Raw genomic sequence first — 21,390 nt, forward strand, 5'->3', positions numbered from 1 at the left:
AGAGGGAGACAATTGAGGACAATCCCATTACTTTTCTAAACTTTTAACGTCTTCATGATTAGAACTGCAGCAAGTATTTTCAACTTCAGTTAATCTTCCATTTATTTTTTTGATTGATAATCGTATCTATTGTGATAAGTGAATGTCATCACGTATTATTTTGTCAAACAGCACAAAACCCAAGATTCTGAATTTACAATTATATAAAACATAGAAAAACAATAATTCTCACAACAGAGGCCAGAGAATCAGACATTAAGGATTTTTGCTGAAAAAATAAACAAAAATAAAAAAACAGTAAAATATTGCGTAATCATTGCAGATGTCCAAGTTGAAAATCAGCAAATACATCTTTTTGATTTTTCACTTTAACATGTTGTTACTTTTTTTGTAGTTTTATTTTTTTTTTTAAAAGACTCAATATGTTCATGTTGAGGAGGACCACCAATCCCAGCAGCACTACAGACCTATTTAAAATGCTACCTTCCTGCATAGGTGCATTTTCTGCATAGAGAAAAGTTATTGTTCTAAACTGCATTTAGATTCTGTGCCTTGCTTTAAAAGAGAGACTTGGTGAAATTGCCAAGAAACCCCAGTTATGACAAGACATGATGTTGCACTGCTTTTGACCTTAGTGAATGGACAATGAAAACGCCATTCAGGTTCAAACAAGTGCCTTCAACAGAATCAGTTTGCTAAAACATGTCAAGTGGAATTAAATGAACACCAATATTTGAGTTTGTGGACCAATACTTTATTCATACAGATATTTGTTCATTTGCCAGTTTAAAAATGAATATCAGGGAATGCAAAAACGTCATCATTTATAAGCCATGGTGTCCCCTGGTGATTTACAGTATCCACGTGCTTGTCCGCCATCTCAGTCCAACCACTGCAGAAGAAGAAAATACTTAATGAGCTTTGATATTGACAACACCGGTCATCACAGAGAGCAGTATGTGGGTCATGTCAGATCAAAGTTGTCTTCAAAATTGAATCAGAAGTCTAACGCATCATGATCATCACTCATAACCCTTAACAGTGATTTCTAGATACTTCAGATTCATCCTCCTTTTCTAATACTCACTATCATAAAATCATGGGATCTTTATGGGCCCTCGTGAGCAAGTCCTCCACCACCCCTCTGTCCACGTGTGGATGTGCAATCGCCTCAAACTCACTGCACCAATCCCGAGTTTATCACCAGCCCTGTGACAACATACTGTAAGTAGGAGGCACATAAACATTGCATTTGTAGTCTTATTTTTGTTATTTTAAAAAATGCAATCTTACCTTCACATGTCCTCGCCGATGCGGCCTAGTCACACTGCTTCGACGTGCAAGCTTTTATCAAATTTAGATTTTTTTTTCTCCAACCTCTAACAATCATGTATCGTCATAATAATAACAAAAAGTGCGCACAGAGCGCTTCAGAGCCATATTAGCTACAAATATTTCAAGTCTAACTAGCCTGACCAGAGACAGCATGCTTTTCAGGGGTGGACTCAACTGCAGAAAATGTCCACCCGGATCTATTTTATACCACATCCGGTGTCTGAGCCCTTTTTCTCATTGGTTCACGCCGACTCTACATTTCCCCTCCTCCACTCGTTTGGATATGTATCCCAAAGTCCAACCCCCACGGTTTTCATTTCAGGAAGGAGCAGACCTAAACCAGCAACGTTGTATCCACCGCCACTGGCTCAATGCCTTTAACGTTACAGCGTTGATGAAATATTTCGTAACGTCTGCTTAAGTGAGCCAAATCACATTTTCTATGTAGTCGACGGCCGTCCGGACCTACTGTCTATCCCGGTTTGAGACCACGAAATATGGACTGGACAGTGAGCAGTCGGGCCCTGGTGTGGTGCATCTTGGCGTTGCTTTGCTGCGCTGGTCTCCCACAAAAGGTAAGAGGGCTAACTGGATAAGCTAGCTTAACTTGGATAACATTAGCTCGGAGTTGCCCGCTAAACCACATTTTTATCTCAACAAAGGCTGATTTTCTGACTTCAGTCTCACAAGTATTAACTAGTCCGCGCTGAAATGTTTGTCATTCAGTGGACATTTAATTCTGTCTGTATGCTGCGTGTTGTCTTGACAGGACAGAAGTGAGCTAACATCAACGTTAGCTTGCAGGCTAAAGCACTTAGTTTTTAAGCAAAATGGACTTTAAAGACCTTGTATTTAACTTTGCATTGTTATCATTGAAAGTTTCCAACTTAATCAGTCAGGTTTCACAAATGAAGAAAACAAAACCTTCTCCACAGCTTGAAAATTTAGGTCTTCACCTTTTTTCTTTCTGGGTAACGGTAAAGGTGGATTTTTATGAAGACCTCTTTGTTAAGGGACTATGAGACATTGTTTTGTGTGTGTATGTATGAACCATATGTTTATTGTTTTTGAATTTAAGTAAAGAGCCATCTTATTATTAACATTACTAGTTAAACTTAGGCCTTACTAAAATCACTGAAGTGATGTTGTAGTGAGGTATGGTGATATGCTAATATTTCTGCTGCTTGCATGTTTCACACTTCTTATCATTTCACAAGACCGAACACACGTTCTGTGCAGCAGCAGCCTTAGAAATACATATTTACTATATTTGGGCCCCGCGCAATGCATTTTGTACAAATGGCAAACCAGGCGTCGCAACATGATGAACTGTGCTGATAATAGTTGGGATTTTTAATATTTGGCTTGTTAATGCATATACACTTTGATTTTATACATTCTCTCAACACACTAGACACATTTAGATTAAATAGTATAAGCAGAAGTGTGATGCAGGAAAATAACTGTCTCTGTGCTGAGGTAAAAATTAAAGGATGGTTGTTACCACTGTTCATTCACACTTACTTAACACTCTTTGAGAGCCATCTCCCTCAATTGATTATATCTCTACAGCCATCTGAAGTCAGCAGGACTGATACTGTGTGTGTGTGTGTGCATCTGTAGTCTCTAATTTCAGAAGTTTCATGCCAGAATACGGCATTGTTGCGCATGATGATTCTGTGTGGTCAGGTGTTGATTAAGTCATGCAGAAACTGAGCCAGGCCGGTACAAAACAACCACACAAACATCTGTGTTTCTCTGCAAAATGCAATATGATGTGGCACACAAACATTCTGATTGTAAGGTACCAACAACTTTGCAAGAGAAGGCTGTAATTAGAATGTAAATCCTGTAGTGATGCAGCATTATCTGATTTTTTATTTTTTTTTTAACCCAAGGAAACCAAGTAGAAAGAGACTGGATTGCATAGTGTTTTGTAGTGGTGTGACTGGCACGAACAGGAGTTGACTAACTAGTTGAAATTGAGCCAGATCCCCAGAGAGACTTGAGGCAGAGACCATGAGCTTCCAAGCTAGTAAACCACTTCAGTTAAGCAGCAGATTAAAGTAGCCTTATAATCCCCTATCATGTCTCAGGTTCTTCTCTTAGCCTGTTAGGCAGTCTGCTGGTGTAGTGAGGGTGATAAATGATAGGCTATCTATAGATAGTGACATACATGTAAGCATGTGTGTGTTTGTGTGTGAGAGAGAGATACAAATGGGAGAGCCACACAGAAAGGACTCATTATGTCTCTCTTTCACTGTCTCTTCACAATTGAGCTATTTTTAAGGTCAGCTGATTTTCCTTTGTAAGGGGGATGAGCCAGTGACTAAATGATGTGTCTCACATCACTTTCATGCCTCACTTCACACATCTGTCAGCCATCATAACAACACCAATATTTTCAATAATAATATTTTAAACCAACTTTAGATTACTGTGTGGACAATGTGCACCAGAGCTGCAGCCTGTTCTTTTGCTGTCACTATGGCTATATTTTATTTGTTCAATTTTTCAGGTTTTGATTGAAAGAAAACACGCTGATTTGGTTGTGATCTTAGACTTATCTTATCACAGCAGTAGATTGGCTGTGCTTTGACTGAGGGTGCCTGAACGAGGGCCAACACGTGACATCCTCCCCACTGAAGCAACACCATGCAGAGAGCGACTGATAGACTGTGTTGACAAGGGAGGTTGCTAAATGTTTCAGTGATCACTAAATTTTAAAATGTGAAACAAAGGGAACATTCACAGACTCTCTGTCTGGTGAGACTGTTAAGGAAATCAAACATCCCCGGGCCTGTTACACAGACCTGCAGGGAAACTTCAAATTACCACTTTCATGTAGGACTTTTACACTGATGGATTGTCAGGCTGTTTTCAATGCTGCTTTGTTCACGTTTCCTCATTTGCATTAAGGGATTTTTAAATTGATTTCCTAAACATATTTTTTAAGGTGTTGCTGCACTGCACCTCTCTTGACAAGTAACCAGAGGTGAGATAAATATTTCTTGGTTCCTGTGTTGGTTTTTGCCTGCACCCAAGGAAGCTGCAAACAGACTGCTTATTGCTGCAGACAATCAGAGTGTGCCACTTTTCAACAGAAATTAAGTGACAGTTATTTAAGGCCCAATTCATACATTAGATAATTAGATATCTTTTAGTCAAAGTCTCACCTAGAAATATGAGATTTGTCTGTTAAAGACGCTGTTTAGGGCCTGTATGATGACACGTTTACTCTCCACTGAATCTGATACAAATCACCAATAGATTATTTCCTGTTTTTGAACTTAAGCTTCAAAAGCTACCGCTTTACAGCATGTCTTTAACACATGTCATTTTCAGGAAACTCTGCACTTTTTTGGCTAATACTTGTATCAAAAGTGATGCATTACATCCTGTCATATTTCATTACATCTGGCCACCTTGTCCTTATCTTAAAGAGTCTCTCTTCTGCATGCATCTCTGAATAAATAAAAATCTTACTGTCCCTTTCACACACTCTGAAAGACTACCAGTTCATCTGGCCATGGGGATTAGAGTCTTGCACTTATTTGAGTCCTGTCCTGTGGTCTGATATTTGAAATGACGATGCATGCAATGACAAACTTAGTCAGGCTCATTTGTTGCATCATGTGTTGTCTGATATTTTTTGGATGGCATTTTAGGCCACTTACAGGCGTTTGTGATGAATATCAGTCCGTACAGTCTGTACCTTCCTCTGCTCTCTCAGTGACCCCCTCTGCCCCGCCGCCACATATTCAGTCTTTCTAGGAGTACAACTAAAGTGCTCGTGTCCACACAGTTGGAAAGCTGCCAGTTACAACCAGTCCTGTGTTCAGGTTGGTCTGCCATGCAGCAGACGCTGAGGCTTAGCAGGCTGCGCCGCTAAGCCTCAGCGTCTGCTGCCAGTGATATCATGAGCATTGTAGTCTGTGTCCCTTTAAGCCATGTCTGGCCTCAATGCAGAAGGGAAAGTGAAGACCTCAGAACTCGCCAAGACTTTGGTTTTGCCCAGTTCTGTTCGTATTATGTAACTTGCTTACGCAACACCTGAACGTTTCTGTGTTACACACAGAATAAGGAAATGAGAGGGAATGCCCCAATGTTTCACTCTTTTAATAAGCTTTATAACTCCCCTTCTCAGTCACTCTGACAAGCCAAACATTGTAAGCCAGATGTCCCAGAAGTGTAGAATATTCACCAGTTGTTGAATATGAGTGTCCATTCCAAGACCAGGAGACTAACAGATGTTCAGAAAGTTATTTGCTTGCGAAACCAAGAACCCTGTCAGAGGTTGGAGGGGGGCAGCAAAAAACAGATTAGTTATGATTCTCCCAGTGCAGTTGTGTGATGCTCGTATGCATGCAACCCAGTGGGAACAGTAACAGGTGCACAATATTGACTCAAATGCTTGTATAGGATGTGAGACTATAGCAGGGGATCTGTAGGCAAATGTGGAAGGACTCAGTTTCTTATAGCATGAAACTTTCAGTTAATGGGGATGTTTTGGCCATGGTTTCTGTTTAAGTTCTAACATGCAAGTATTTTCCCAAATTTAAGCTGAAGAACTTCACTCAGGGGGAAAGATCTGTGCACTGTAAAATACCCTGTTGTGGGTCTGACTAGTTGCCAGTTTCTGGTTTTGTTTGGAAATGTACAATGTGTGTAACCAAGAGGAAACGCCCTGAGTAATGGCGATTGCATTTGCTCTCCCTGCCACATGCTGAGGTCTGACTTAATAGCTCTGGCGGTTTATTTGTGCCCTGCTGAAGAGCACTTCAACCTCCCCCTTCCTTATCTCCTCAAAAGTGGCTAAATGCTCAGAAGACTGTGTTAGTAATTATGAACTGGTAATCCACATTATATGTAGGGGCTATTTGCGCTGTCCCCTGGGGCTTGTTCGGGGGGATTAGTCAGGGATGTTGATCAATACCGCAATGGTTCAGCAGGAGAATGAGGTCTCTCTCAGCCACCCGGCCTTTCTCAGACTCCTGTGGTAAAGATGGCAGGTTTAGTGGCTGTCCCAGTTTTTTATTCCCGAGCTGGCTGCTGGAAAGGGCTGATGCTCGATGTCAGTCAGATGGACAGTTCTCCCAGCCTCCTCAACTGTGTTGGTTTGTGTCAGCTGCATATAACTTTAAAGAACAGTTTGCATCAAAGTGCTGATACTGGTCAGGCTGAGTTCATACAGTCCTCTCTGGTTTGGTAGGCCTTCTCACACTCCCCCACTGGACCTCATCCTGCACACTGTGGCCAAAAACCATAAGCCCACGGCTTGGTTATCAAGAACAGTGTTTTTAGAATTCCATAGTGGGTGAGTGGAGCACACGGCACCCACAGTGTTGTTAATTCTGGCATAAGTCAAGTCATGAGGCTGTGTCACGTAGCCACTGTAGTGGTTTTGGGTTCAATTGTTTCCACTGGATTTTCTACATTTTGTTTGAGTTTATTTTCTCTGAGTATCTTGGATGACTGTAGGAGTATTGCCTTTGTCACATGTACTGTCTACATCTGTCATTTACTGAGCCCAGCCATCCAAGTGTTCCCATGTCTGGTTATGTTCCCTGTATTTCTGAGTGGGAGTAAAAGGTTCTGGAAAGATGGATTCCCATATGGCCTGGCAGCCCACTATTCATCTGTGCAGAGTGAAGTTGAAGCGCTCTCTTCACTCAGTCCCTTTGCAAAATCCATTAAAAAAAGCCAAGCCAACCTTGTAGTGCGTTCTGTGTGTTAGCATGAGTGTAGCACACGTGCTCCGCCTCATGTCCAGTTTGTTTACCTTCCTCCATGTTGCAGCCCCCGGCTCTGGCTGTTATTTCAAACCCTCTGAGTGCTCATCCAACAGCCCAGTTGGAGCCCATTTACCTAGCTAGTCAGCTCCCCTCCTGGTGTGTTCTTCAACTGTCATTGTAAGGTATTGATTTGAAGTTCATTGATTTGTAAAGCAGGCCAAGGTGGCATAATGCTCAGAGCAAAACACCAACCCACCCCCTTCCAGCAAAAGGCTAACCATACCAGGATGATGATGAAAACAGGCCTCTCTTTACACAACTCAGCAACATTTGTAACACAATGGATCATCTTCTGCTAGATTTCCTCATATCAGTGTGTGATTAATTTAATCAGTTGCTGTAATTTCGACATATTACTATTGTTTGGTACACAAGTTATTATTCGCAACCCTAATGCTGACACACATTTTGCCCTAACCTGTGGATTTAACTGGGAACATTCATGCTCACTCATGCCTCCCTGCCAATGTCTAATTTACATGGATTATAACTAAGTTGCATTGATATTTAATGCAGATTTTAGATCTGGTTGTTTACAGTACATATTTTTTTCTGCCTTGTGTTTCTGTAGGGGTTTTGCAGTGCAGGCACAGTTTCCCTTCCTGAAAGCCTGCTCTTTGTGTCCACCTTGGATGGAAACCTGCATGCCGTTAGCAAGAAATCAGGCTCTATCAAATGGACTCTGAAAGAAGGTAAGAGGAGAGGACTAGAGTCAAGTATAACTCAAGTTTCTGTTTGTATGCCTGTCTCTTATTCAGGTTACATGTGCAGAAACAAAGTGCTTTTGTGTGCTGCCACAGGGAAAACCTGCCCTTTTTGTGTTAAACCACAGTAAGGTGCTTTTGGCTTTTGTCATTTGTGGTGTTAATTTATGTAATGAAGGGTTTGCTAGAACTCAACAAAGTAACTAAAGTATTTAACAAAGTGAGGACCACAGGTGAAACTTTCTAGAGTTAAACCTACATCATTATTATTTTCTAATACTGTCTGTGGGTTTGTTACCAAGACCATGGAGTAAATTAGGTCTATATTTTCATTCATGACCACAAAAAAGCTTTTTATTTACAACTTTTAGACTGATTATTTAAATGGCTATAGCTTTAATTTATTTCGGACTGGTTGTTGGAAACATTTTCCAGAATTAAATCCTGTGTTTAGGCTGCACTTGAGGAAAATGCTGAGATGTTGCTGTTAGGCATGGAAACTGGGTAATGATTAACTGAGAGAGGGGGCAAATATAGCCTGTAATCAAGGTCAGAGTGGGCAAGGGTAAGCAACTTTGCTGTAGTATCACCTGCGCACACAGCATGTGCTATAGTTACCATGTTAATGTAGGCACTATGGTATATGCTTTGACCTCACATGTGATAAGATAGACTGAGGGGTTACTGGAAAACGTGCTAAGAAAGTCTATACAAGACATTTGCTGTTGCTTCTGGTTGTTCTTTTTATTTAGAATGACAATTGAAGGCTTTCCCTGTTTCACACAGACATATTCATACATTTTCCTCACTAGTACCAAACTATAAACTATGGTGGCCTAAAGTGGTTTTAGCCTACAAATCCTGGTTAGGTGCACCTAATGCCCAAATCGTTAATAATCAGAGGGAGAGGCTGCTTCCTCCGCATCATCTGTTTTTCTGGATGAGCTGTTGAATATATATCTGACCAGTTCTGGGCCAGGCTTCACACACACCTGTTGTTGTGCTCCAGGCAGGCAACCATACACCCACACAATGAGGGGGAAGCAGAAATCTTTTCCTTGGACCAAGGCAGCACAATTCAGCCCACATGCATGTCCCCTTACTGTCTGCCACTGTTTTGTCACTCCCGTAGGTTTTGTGGACATGTATTTGTACTTCAGCCAGGGTTAACTAACTATTGTTTTGTCTCCAGTTACTGCAATTACTTTTAATGAATGCTGATGCTTCTCGAACACAACAGTCATTGACCACCTTTAGGTAATCCTACACCTCCCCCCTGCTATTGTTGACCCCTTCGGGCACCTCCACAGAGATCAGCACCATCTGTCCCACGCCCTGTATGTTCACACTGTAGGGAAGTGTGTGTTTGTCTAGCAGCAATGACAGTTTGGGCTTCACACTTTGGCTCTTGGCTCAAAGACACATAGTAGTGTTTTTTATTGAAAAACCTTCTAGGCAGCTTTTAATTATCATTCATGCCAGATGATATGAAAATCAATTTACAGACACCTTAAACATGGTTGGATGAGTAATCCAATGCAGCCATAATGTAATGGATGACAGTTGAAACCGACAAGAAATGTCTGTACTTCCCTCCCTCACCTCACAACGGTAATATAACTTTGACAAATGGATGGATAGATCACATATTGTATCTCAAGATTCCAGTCTCTGAAGTTGATTTTCAAATAAACAGCTAATAGCTCCCCAGAGGGAAACATATATTATTGTATACTTATTTTACTTATTGTAAAATAGTAGGCAGTGAAATGTGCGAAACTTTTACTAAAAGGGCTGAAGCATACAAAAACGTAATGTGGTGTGGTTCTTTAAGCACCTGTCCCTGGGGGGCATCCCAGAGAGGGAAATGTGTAACTAGCCAGATAAATTTTACCACATTGCTTTTAGATTTTCATCCAAATATTGAAATCAGAGCTACCTCATTTTTACTGTACCAGGATGATGGTCAAAAGTCTGTTTGTTGGATATTTTTGTGCCATGCAAATGTTAAAATGTTCCAGTGCGTTTTAGAGGAAGTTATTAATATAGTCTCATTAAACAGTACATTTTTTTGTTTCAATATGCTTGACTCATTCACAGAAAGCTGTTTGACTACATGACTGTTTGTCTTTCATGTTTGCCACAGGGCAATCCGTTTTCATGTGGACTTTGTTTTCAGTGTGGTTGAATGTCACTCGTGTTCACGTCATTCTCTTACACAACAGCTAATCGGCTATGGTTTCCATTGTCTATCCTGACTTGCATCTCATCTCCTTTTCCCTCCTCACAGATCCAGTTCTTCAAGTCCCCACACATGTTGCAGAGTAAGTATCTCAGAGTTACGTTCCGCATGGGCACAAGCGCACATATCCTTGTGTGTCGCACCTGTCTGTAACAAAAGACGGTGACAGCAAATGGATATGTTAACCTGTTGAGCTTGTCTTGTCTGTCGCTCAGACTAATTGCTTAAGCAGTTTCCTTTTGCCGGTGTCGAGATGTGATGCTGGATCTTCTTTTCTCTTTCCACCAGGCCAGCTTTTCTGCCTGACCCAAATGATGGCAGCCTGTACTCTCTGGGAGGAAAGAACAACGAAGGCCTCACAGTAAGAGGAAATAACTTTATCACAAAGTCTAATCTCTCTCTCCCCTTTAGTGAGAAACATTCTTCAGTTCCCTGTTTTATAGAAATCACTTCCTCTCATCACACGTGTATATATAAGTCATGCTGAGGGTAATGCACCCTCATTCTGAAGTTGCAGTTATGGGGTAGCATGCAAAATGCTCTGCTTATATCTATTATTAAGAGTAAGTAAGTTTGTGGCCCAAGGTAGATGGATGTGAGTAAAACAGCTCTTGTTACACACACATTCGGTTCAACTCTGAGGGATTTTTGGAGAAAGTTTGAATTAAATAACGTTTGTGGTATGTCTGTAGCATGTAATTGAAAATTGCAAGTCAGCACTGTCTGAGAAAATCTGCCTTTGTGCAGTCATCTGCCGGATGTGAATTTGAACACGCCCAACACTCACCTGATTCACCCTCAGACTACTACCCCTTCCACAAGATGAATTGGGAGCTCAGTGGTCACCATTTTGTCAGTGGTGATGACATGGCTGCTGTTGACCACTCTCTCAGACAGTGCTGACTTGCAATTTTCATTTATCTGAAGAAGACATACCACAAAAAATACTAACTTCAAACTTCCTGCATAATTAGTCTAAGAGTTGAACTGTACATGCATGTAATGAACTGTTTAACTCGTCTCCTTCTACCTTAGGCCACAAATTTCACACAGGATGTTGTGTATAGCTAACGCTGATGTCTTGCTCTCAAACAGAAATTACCATTCACTATCCCTGAGTTGGTCCAAGCCTCTCCCTGTCGCAGTTCTGATGGAATCCTTTACACAGGTAAGGCTAATAGATAGAAATGGTGCCTTTTGACTGAACACATTGTTCTATGTGTTACGTGTGTCTCCTTGCCTAAATGAGCCGGCGTTATCTGGCTTTAACAGAATACGTTGCGGTACCTTTCTTTTCCACTCAGCCTGCGTTCATAGCCTGTGCTCTTTTGAATTTACAACAGCTAGCAGAGGAAAGGTAATCTTCCATAGATGACTGTGTGTCATTGTTAAAAGGGAAACGGCTGACATTTGCCTCCCCACAGTCATTATCAGTGACTCTTTTGTTTTCATTCAACTGAAGCTGCTGCCAGCAGAAAAGCATAGTGGAGAAGCAAAGGTCTGAAAATGCTACAGGCTTGAATTCTCACTCTTTAAATCTCAGTTTGAGGGAATTTTCAGGCCAAACAGTTTGCCTTTGTCAGATTATCTGAATTGAAGAGACTGAAGAGACCTAATTTTACTTTCATCTGTAACAATTAATGATTATTACAATGATTGTTGCCACTCCCTGCCTGTGAAAAAAATAGGTAAGATGCCAACACAAAGAGGCCATGGGCTGGTCATTTAATGAGAGAATGGTAACACCCATAACTGTGAAGGTTCAATGGCTGCATGTTATTTTGCTTGATTAGGCTTGCACACTGTGCTCCTTTTGGTTGGCTTGACAGTTTACTGAAAATTGTAGAGTCAGCTTTCTATAGATAGAGGCCAAAATCATAAGTAGTAGAGTAGAGTATTTTGCACTATAAGGAAAAACACCACAAATAACCCTTTGACAGGAAAATAGGGAAAAGGAGTAACCCTCTTCCTGGGGGAACGGATGCAAGAGGTGTCACATTTATCAGAGTCGATAAAAGTAGCAGTAGTAGAAAAACAATATGTAGAGACAGAATTACATTATTAAGAAAATAAATGCTTAGAAAATAAGATCACGAAGCAGCAATACTTGTTTTTGCCAAGAACAATGTAAATGCTGTAATCACGGCAGAGGTGGATCATTTTGTCTGTGTGTGCTTGTCTGTGTGATCAGGTAAGAAGCAGGACTTGTGGTATGTGGTGGACCTGTTGACTGGTGAGAAACAGCAGACCCTGACGTCCTCTTTTGCTGAGATGCTGTGTCCCTCTTCATCTCTTCTTTATCTGGGACGCACAGGTAAAAAAAACACAAAAACAAAAACCAACCCAGCAACACAAGTTAAGCCATTTTTTTTCTCCCCCACCCCCCTCCCTTTTTTCAGCCCAACCCAATCAGTTGCTGATTTAATCCTGTTAATTAACAGGCCTATTTGTCTTCAGACTGTGGCAAACCCTTATTTACCTCCCACTCATTTCTACTCTTATCACGGTCCCCACCTTAACATAACCATCAACCCCCTAATCTGTCCATGCGGTGCTTAAAGTCTGGGGAAGCTGGGATAGGTAATTCTAGCCTAGCAAATGAAATACTTGCTGTAAATGCTTGACTTTGTGTCAAGTCAGAGGTCACCTTGTCATGCAGTAGTGTCCTCACATTTTATTCTATGAATCCTGCCCAGAAATGGATACTCAAAGCCTGGCTTTTGTGTGTGTGTTACATAAGGAAAGCAAAGCATTACAAATGTCTTTTTCCTGTGTGGATAAGTGGCTCTTGTTCTTCTCCCTGTTAGAATATACCATCACCATGTATGACACCAAGAGCAGAGAGCTGCGCTGGAATGCCACCTATTCTGACTACGCCTCCACACTTCCGGATGATGACACCAAATACAGTGAGACTCTTAGACACTCTCTCTCTCTCTTTTTGTGGGTTTAATTTCTCACCCACCACCCAACCACATGTCCACTCTTTGGTTCCCCCGCAGAAATGGCTCATTTTGTTTCCAACGGCGATGGCCTCGTGGTGACTGTGGACAGCGAATCTGGTGATGTCCAGTGGGTTCAGAACTACAACTCTCCGGTGGTGGCCATGTACATCTGGCAGCGCGAGGGCCTCCGCAAAGTTCCCCATACTAATGTGGCTGTGGAAACCCTGCGTTACCTCACTTTCATGTCTGGAGAGGTTGGCCGCATTACCCAGTGGAAATACCCATTTCCCAAAGAGAAGAAACCCAAGAATAAGTTCATGTAAGCAGTGTAATGACTGACATTTTGTCTAGGTCCACTTGCGAAGGCTTTGATTTTTATGATTGTTACTTTAACATTTCTCCTTTGTATTTTTTTCTTCTTTAAGACGTCAGCTAAGTTTTCAGAAAGGATTTTTTTTTGTCATTTGTATTATTGAATACCATTCAGAGAACAAAGATTGGCCAAGAGTTTTCTTAAACATGTTGGAACCTTCAGTGTCCTCAGCGTCAGGATTAATGTAAGATTGCTTAATGTTGGGATGGAGTCTAGACATGTAATATCTAACAAGTGGAGTGCTGAAGGGCCTGGTCTTGGCTCTGGTTTCACACTGCAGTACTGTTTTCTTTTTATACATTGTGTCCACATCTGCCTCAGCTGAAAATGGCCAACAAGACTTTCAGTGGTGGAACCAGTGTGAAAGTTTTGCCTATTTGGGGAAGTGATGGAGAACACTGAAAATTCTTCTGAATTTGAAAAAGGCACAGATACTCCTGTTCCTGAGACTGTATTGTTGTTATAAATATCACACCTCTGTTAGCCTGAAGCATGGCGTAAGGTGCTCTTACACTTAAGTAAGCTGTTGTCCTCTTGTTCTCTCCCAGGGCCACTTTGTATGTGGGAAAATACTCCACCAGTCTGTATGCCTCTCCCTCCCTGGTACATGATGGAGTCACTGTGGTGGTGAGTGACAGTTACATGAATATTTTCATTTAAGCAAAACACATACCTTATCAGTGATACATGAACATAAAACATGTTGGTTTTTTGTTAAAATTTGCGTTTTGTACCCACTTACACTGTCCCTAGTGATTTATCTCTTTGTTTCATAGTATCTTAATTAATCTTCACTTTTGGTGAGTGGTTTCAAGGTATGCAAGGGAGTTTGCATGCCTACATCCTGTTCTAGCCAGTTGTGTTGTAGCTTGCCTCAGCATAAAGTCTCTCTGCCTCACAGGCTTGGCTCTCAGGAACAGTAGTTTGCTACTCTTAGAGAAATACTGTTGAGTTTTTTTCTTATGTGTGTGTGTGTGTGTGTATATGTATATGTATATGTATATGTATGTGTATCCACAGCCTCGTGGCAGTACCTTTCCCATGCTGGAGGGCCCTGATAGCCAGGAGACTGAAGAGGACAAGGAATGTGTCATCACACCCAGCACCAGTGTCAAGTTCAACTCAGCACTTCGGGAGCAGAACCGTATCAATTTCATGAGGAACTACCTGCTCCTAATAGGTACATTATTCACCTATTTGTACTTTAATCAGATCGTAATACCAGGTCTAAACTTCTCACTTGAACCATTTGCACACAAGGGTTTGACATCCAGAAAGAGTTCTGTAAAATGGTTACTGCTGCACACTGAAAGCTTCACATGTTGAAGTCTAGGCCCTTAAATGGCCTGTTGCAGTCAGAGTGACTGTGTTACACTGAGACTGCCCTCTGCTGGACGATAAAATTAATTGTGTGAATAAGTGAAACAATATAAAAAGTTTTCCTGCAAGCGTCAGAACTGAAGAAAGTGTTTGGGTAGACAGATACCCATGATTCTCCTGCTCCTGATGATGGAGAAGATTATTAAAAAGTTCACTCTTGGATTCTAGGTCATCATGAGACGCCTCCTGAAGCTCACACCAAGATCCTGGAGAAGTTCCCTGACAACTTCCCTCGCAATCAAGGCAATGTCATCCCACCTACCACTGACAAGAAAGTAGACGAGGTCAGTGTCAGTGCGTGATCCATGAGATATTTTGATTGAAGTTTTTACAGATATATCCAAGCATCTGCACCGCTTTTCTCACTCTCTTCCTATCTGTTTTCACTTCTGCTGCCCCGTCTTATCGCGTCAAAGAAGGTGAATGACAGTGGTATGGATGACGGCCCCCCTTCTCCTCTGCCTGAGACATCAATCCAGGAACCTGGAGCCAGTGGGCGCACTGCGCGTCTAGAAGCTCCTGTGGACTCGATGCTCAAAGACATGGCCACAATCATCTTCTCCACGTTCCTGCTGGCTGGATGGGTGGCATTTGTGATTACATACCCCAAAGTAAGTATGACACCACCACCTAGTGGACTGTTGTGTACCTGCCAGTATCCAAGGTCGACAAACCAGTGGTTGAGAAAATATAAGTCCTTTGTTGAAAATCTGCAAAGTATACAAGTAATAGCAGGAAATTTAATGATAGAATAAAAGTACTCACTCTACAGAAAGTGGCTGTTAATTTAAAAAAAAAAACCTCAGACGTAGTATCCTCTTCTGTCACAGAGTGTGCATAAGCAGCAGCAGCTGCAGCATCAGGAGTTCCAGAGACAGATGGAGGAGAGGTTGGAGCTACTCCAGAGGCAGCAGCCGTTTCCCACTGCAGACGGGGGCTTGGGCTTGGCCCCAGACAACGACTACCTGGAGGTGGCCCACACTCGTTCCGAATGCTCAGACCACAGCAGCCCCAACGTCACCCCCCGCGCTTCCAACCACTCCAATCTGTCCGTGTCTGAGTTGGGCAGTTCGGCCAATGAACACGAAGATGGAGGTAAAGATTGAGAGAAATTGCATTTACACATTTGCAGGTTAATTGACTTGTGCCAGTTCTACATTTTGATAACAGTGGCAAACCAGGTGTCATTGACTGAAATGATTTATTTCTCTTATCAGAGGAGGACTCCAGTGTTGTCCGAGTGGGCAACATAACTTTCCATCCCAAAGAAGTCTTGGGTCACGGTGCTGAGGGCACCATTGTGTACAAGTAAGTCTGAACAACTAGTCAACAACGATTAAGAACTTTTGTTAAATGAGTAAAATACTGAAGAAATATCACTTGATTAAACTGTTGCATTTCCATTATTTCTCCACAAGGGGTCAGTTTGACAACCGTCCAGTGGCAGTGAAGAGAATTCTCCCAGAGTGCTTCAGCTTTGCGGACAGAGAAGTTCAGTTGCTGAGGGAGTCAGACGAGCACCCGAACGTCATCCGCTACTTCTGCACTGAGCGGGACCGTCAGTTCCAGTACATCGCCATTGAGCTGTGTGCTGCCTCACTTCAGGAGGTAATGAATGGATTCATAGATCACTCAAGCACTTAAAATTAAGTGCTGTACACATCTTCAACCTATGTCAATATGAGACATTGTGTTATAGGTTCTGGGCTTGACTGACTGCTGTTTTTCCTCTTTCTAGTATGTGGAGAAGAAAGATTTTAACCGTCATGGATTAGAGCCAGTCATGCTGCTGCAGCAGACCATGTCAGGACTGGCTCATCTGCACTCTCTCAACATAGGTATCTATCTTCGAATATGAAATCCCTTTCACATTCTTATTATTATTGGTTGTTGTTCTCCATTATCTGACAGCTTGTTTTTCTACTCTCACCTTCATCCTCCAGTCCACAGAGACCTGAAACCCCACAACATCCTGGTATCTATGCCCAATGCTCATGGTCGGGTCCGGGCCATGATTTCAGACTTTGGCTTGTGTAAGAAGCTAGCAGTGGGCCGCCACAGTTTCAGTAGAAGGTCTGGGGTGCCAGGCACTGAGGGCTGGATCGCTCCTGAGGTTCTCAGTGAGGACTGCAAAGATAACCCGGTGAGTCAGTGGTGCAGCAGCAGCAGCTCTCTCATGGTGCTTCTAAGTGTTTTTGGTTGGGCAACACTGCAACAATATGCTTAGACTTTGTAGCCGGTCCATCTTGTTGTATTCTTTCTTCTGTAACTCCATGTTGATGTGTTAAAGCACAGTGAAAACTGAATATGCAGCTACAGATTTTCCAGAATGGTGGCTGAGATAAATTGCTGGAGTTGACAGATCAGAAATGTTCAGTACTGGAAGCCCCACCCCTAAAGGTTCTGTACCACCCCCTCCCAAGCAGGGACTTTTGGGGGGTAAAAATATTTACCTGCAACAAAATTTAGACCCTTGTCCCTGTGGTGGAAATGCATGGAGTTCTTTCAAAGCTTCCTTGTTCCTGCAGAAAATTCTTGTGGTCAAAACACGGATGTTTATAAAACAGTACTTCATTGTGCACAATGTCACCTGATAGACTTCTGACAGTGGGTTTGTTTCAGACTGTAGTAGCTGTTTACCTGATAGCAATCAACAGTAGAATAGAAACTGCATACAAATATGTGAAATGTTCTGTTTGATTATCTGCCATGTTGTTATCTCCTCTAAGCTTTCCTTTTCTTTCCCTTGCAGACCTGCGCTGTTGATATCTTCTCTGCTGGTTGTGTGTTTTACTATGTGGTGTCTCAGGGAAGCCACCCTTATGGCAAGTCTCTGCAGAGGCAAGCAAACATCCTACTGGGCACCTACAGCCTCGATCATCTGCAAGCTGACAAACATGGTGAGGACTGGACTTTTGGTTCAGTTTTGATTGTCTCCAACCAAATCCTGATGTGTTAAACAGCAACAGCAGTGTAGCTGTTGATAAATGGTAGATTATTAAGGCCAGGCACATTGGTTGTTAAAAGTGTTTGGTACAGATTATTTGATGGCAAAAAAAATATATGAATTTTTCAAACATGTTTTACAGGGGACATTGTAGCCAGAGATCTAATAGAGCAGATGCTGAGCATGGAGCCTCACCGGAGACCTTCAGCTGAGAGTGTCCTCAAACACCCTTTCTTCTGGAGCCTGGAGAAGGAGCTGCAGTTTTTTCAGGTCACAGTCACATTTTTGCTTACCTGACAATTTCACTGCTTATTGTGAAGATCACACTTTTAGGGTTTCCCCTGATGTGGTTTAAACCTCTGTTTATGCAAACCACATCTTGGTGCAGTACAGACGTTGTATGCATTTGTCACTAATAAACTTACTTAAATGCAGCCTAGTGCATTGTGCTTGCATCTTCATTTATGGAAATGTGACCTACTTACTTTTTAAATATTTGTTTTGTGTAATAATGTTTTGAATGAGAATAAGACTGTGGGCTTATCTGTCTGGCATATTAATTAAATTTCACATTTTATGTCTCTGTGGTTGCTTGCAGGATGTAAGCGACAGAATAGAGAAGGAACCGCTGGACGGACCAATCGTGAGACAGCTGGAGAGAGGGGGGAGGGCTGTTGTCAAGGGTGACTGGAGAGAGCATATTACAGTGCCACTGCAGACAGGTATGAGACTGGTTAGAACTTCAAATAAAAGCACCAGGGGACACCTGTTGGAAAATAGTGCTCTGTTTTTCATCGTTTGAAAATTAGGGTTATAGTATTCTACGCCACAAAGTGACTTGATCAGTGTTTGCTTTAGAGCTATTTATAGCTACACTAAATGCTGTATCCTATCACTAGAAAATATTGCAGAAGTGTTGTGTGTTTTGCTTCCTGTCTGCATTACCACCCACTGAGTGTCACACCCTGTGATATTTTCTTAAACTGCTTTTCTTTGGACTTTGCACTATAATGGCACTCATAGTCATTATTATTTATTTTGTGTGTGGAAAGTATGCACCGAGAATACTCATGTTTTCCTACATTTGCAAAACTACTATGTTTATAAAAACTAGCCAGTTATTTTATTTTTCCCCTACTTTTTGAGTACTTTCCAGTTGTTTGAAGAATCCTAGACATCAGATATTATTTGAATGAAACATTATAAATTTTGCATCTCACCTCTTTCTTCTTGTGCTTCCAAATTTGAATTGATGAGTCCAAGTTTGGGTACTTTAGTTACAGCGGTATCATTTCAGGATTTCCTGTTTACTTGTTCCTAGTTATTAGTCAGGAATTCTTTCTGTGGTTTTCTCAAGAGTTTTCTCTCTCTCTTGTTCTTTGGCAGATTTGCGGAAATTTCGCTCCTATAAGGGAGGGTCGGTCAGAGATCCTGTTGCGTGCAATGAGAAACAAGGTAAGAGTGTATTCATATGGCTATGATAAAGTTCTTGGTATTAAAATGAAACTGGTCTCTACAGTCAGATCTGATGCCTGACCTTCCCCCCACACAGAAACATCATTACCGAGAGTTGCCTGCTGAGGTCCAGGAGACCCTGGGCTCTGTCCCTGATGACTTTGTCTCCTACTTCACCTCCCGCTTCCCCCACCTGCTGATGCACACCTACCTGGCCATGCGGACCTGTGCACCTGAGAGGCCATTCTTGCCTTACTACTCTACTGCAGAGCAGCCTGCAAAAACACAGGCCCAGAACACACATCCAGGGCCACAAAGACAAAATGAGCCATGCACTCAACACCCAACACCACCCTCCTCACAACCCCAGGATCTACACATTCATCACAGCCGGTGCATGTCTGTCACACGACACCTGCTGAATCAGTGCCCTCTACATCACCAGACGAGCCTGTAGCTTTACATTTGCCAGTTCAGACAGTGCAGCCAGAAGCGCCAGCTCTGTCCACACAGACTGACTTGCACAGTCAAGCATTGACCCCCACATTTTCCCCAGAATCACCTACAGTTCCTCTCAGGCAAAGAGAATCCATTCAGTCTGAAATGCACACGCTGCCAAATCCTCCTACACTGGACAACGAACCGGTGTGAACTAGACCAGAGTCAGGTGGACCCAGCACAGACGGGAGCATTGCCTTAAAGAGCGGATGCCAAGTGGGACTGTGGTTGCTGAGCTTTGAGCTGGTGAGGACCAGGCCTGCAGTGCCTGGGATCCACTGCCAGGCGCAGCAGCTACACCCCAGATTAAGTGCCTTCTGCTCACCAGGGTTATAATGTTCCCCAACAGAACCGTCCACAGGTCTGTCTCTGCCCAGAGGAAGTCAGACATCCATGAGGGTGTTGGTGGACATTTTTTTCTTGTAGCTGAACTGAGCAAAGAAAGTTTTTATTATTTTGTAACGGCATGTCCAAAAAAGTGTTTGTCCCAAAACATAACTAGGCTCTATTGTGGGAAACGTGGATATTGTTGAACATGTGGGTAGTTTCATTGTGCAATGTTGTATTTCTGAGCGAGCCTGTTCACTGCACAGATACTGTATGTATATTTTTGTATAGATTGATTCAGAATTTGGATCATTAATGAGAAATCATTTAATGTGGCCGATGTGCCTTTTTAAAAAAATATCACTGTGCTGTATGGGTACAGATCTTTAAAATCGACTATGCTAAATGTGCTTGATTCCAGTTAATGCTGCTAGATTGCTTCTCCTTTGTCAATCAAGACTATTGTGCTGACTCAGTAAGAGTGGACTGTTCCAAAGGGTGTTCAGGGTGGCATCTGAATACAGTAGGTAACTTCATTTTCATGTGATTATGTAGTCAAATATGAGTTTAAAGTTCAGGCTGCAGAATGCTCATGTATAATAACTTTCAAGGGTGTCAAAGTGAAGTTAATGACATGCACATTAAATTCTATTTTTTTTATACTAAGATTGTGTTTTCATATGAATTACTGTATATATGAAACCAGCCAATGAATCTGGGAATAAAAAAAATGGACACTGACTAAAATGCAAATTAACCAGGAAGATTGACATCTTATTTTGCCTGCCATTTTTCTACCTTGTCCACTGATGTCAAAAGCAACTCAAAATTGGATGACTGGAGGCACAAACAACAATATAATCTGTGAACATGACCAATAAATTTCAGAACTTGAGATCAGCCAGGTTCTGAGATTTTTGGCATTTACTGCTCACTACTGTATGCTCGTAGGACAGTCTTGGTGACGCTGGCCCTCACTGTCTCATGGCTGCAGCAACAGTCCATGTCAGCGCACAAATATCAACATATGCAGCGGGTGCTCACCCTAGCCTGCCTCAGCATTACAACCACTACAACTCCGCATCGAAGCACATTTATCAGACTGTAGATCATACTGACATATAGATTATTTGGATTACGTTACCATGATACAACAGAGTACAAATCTATAGATAGGTCTCATGTGAAAAACTGACTTGTGCTTACATGTGTGTGTCCATGAGCATTTTAACAGTTGGTATCTAAGTAAGATTGTGTGTGAGTATGTGTAATCACCCATCAACCACTGCTGTAACAATACTGTGAATACTCAATTCTGTGGCTCTAATGATATGGTGTAAAATTATGTTATAATTTTGCGAGATGACATGAACTAAAAAAGTTCATAAA

General features: G+C 42.0%; 1 protein-coding gene and 1 long non-coding RNA gene across 2 annotated transcripts; one reads left to right on the forward strand and one right to left on the reverse strand.

Moving 5' to 3' along the window:
- Window positions 1-394: 394 nt before the first annotated feature.
- LOC108879614 (uncharacterized) lies at window positions 395-1,529 on the reverse strand. The gene is made up of 3 exons (XR_001960373.2): window positions 1,294-1,529; window positions 1,088-1,209; window positions 395-892 (listed from the first exon to the last, which is right to left on the reverse strand). It is a non-coding gene; the product is annotated as an uncharacterized LOC108879614 (long non-coding RNA).
- A 98-nt stretch (window positions 1,530-1,627) lies between these two features.
- On the forward strand, window positions 1,628-20,667 carry ern1 (endoplasmic reticulum to nucleus signaling 1). The gene is given in 24 exon segments (XM_018670938.2): window positions 1,628-1,910; window positions 7,702-7,822; window positions 10,125-10,158; window positions 10,365-10,437; window positions 11,172-11,244; window positions 12,268-12,390; window positions 12,884-12,985; window positions 13,079-13,340; window positions 13,943-14,021; window positions 14,415-14,574; window positions 14,943-15,058; window positions 15,191-15,385; window positions 15,605-15,869; window positions 15,992-16,082; window positions 16,193-16,382; window positions 16,513-16,612; window positions 16,718-16,917; window positions 17,527-17,674; window positions 17,864-17,991; window positions 18,320-18,443; window positions 19,108-19,151; window positions 19,153-19,176; window positions 19,274-19,523; window positions 19,526-20,667. Coding segments are annotated over 24 exon segments (3,282 nt in total). The 5' UTR covers window positions 1,628-1,832; the 3' UTR covers window positions 19,828-20,667.
- The last annotated feature ends 723 nt before the right edge of the window (window positions 20,668-21,390 follow it).

The sequence above is a fragment of the Lates calcarifer genome, linkage group LG11 (genome assembly GCF_001640805.2).
Source record: "Lates calcarifer isolate ASB-BC8 linkage group LG11, TLL_Latcal_v3, whole genome shotgun sequence".
Classification (NCBI taxonomy): domain Eukaryota; kingdom Metazoa; phylum Chordata; class Actinopteri; family Centropomidae; genus Lates; species Lates calcarifer.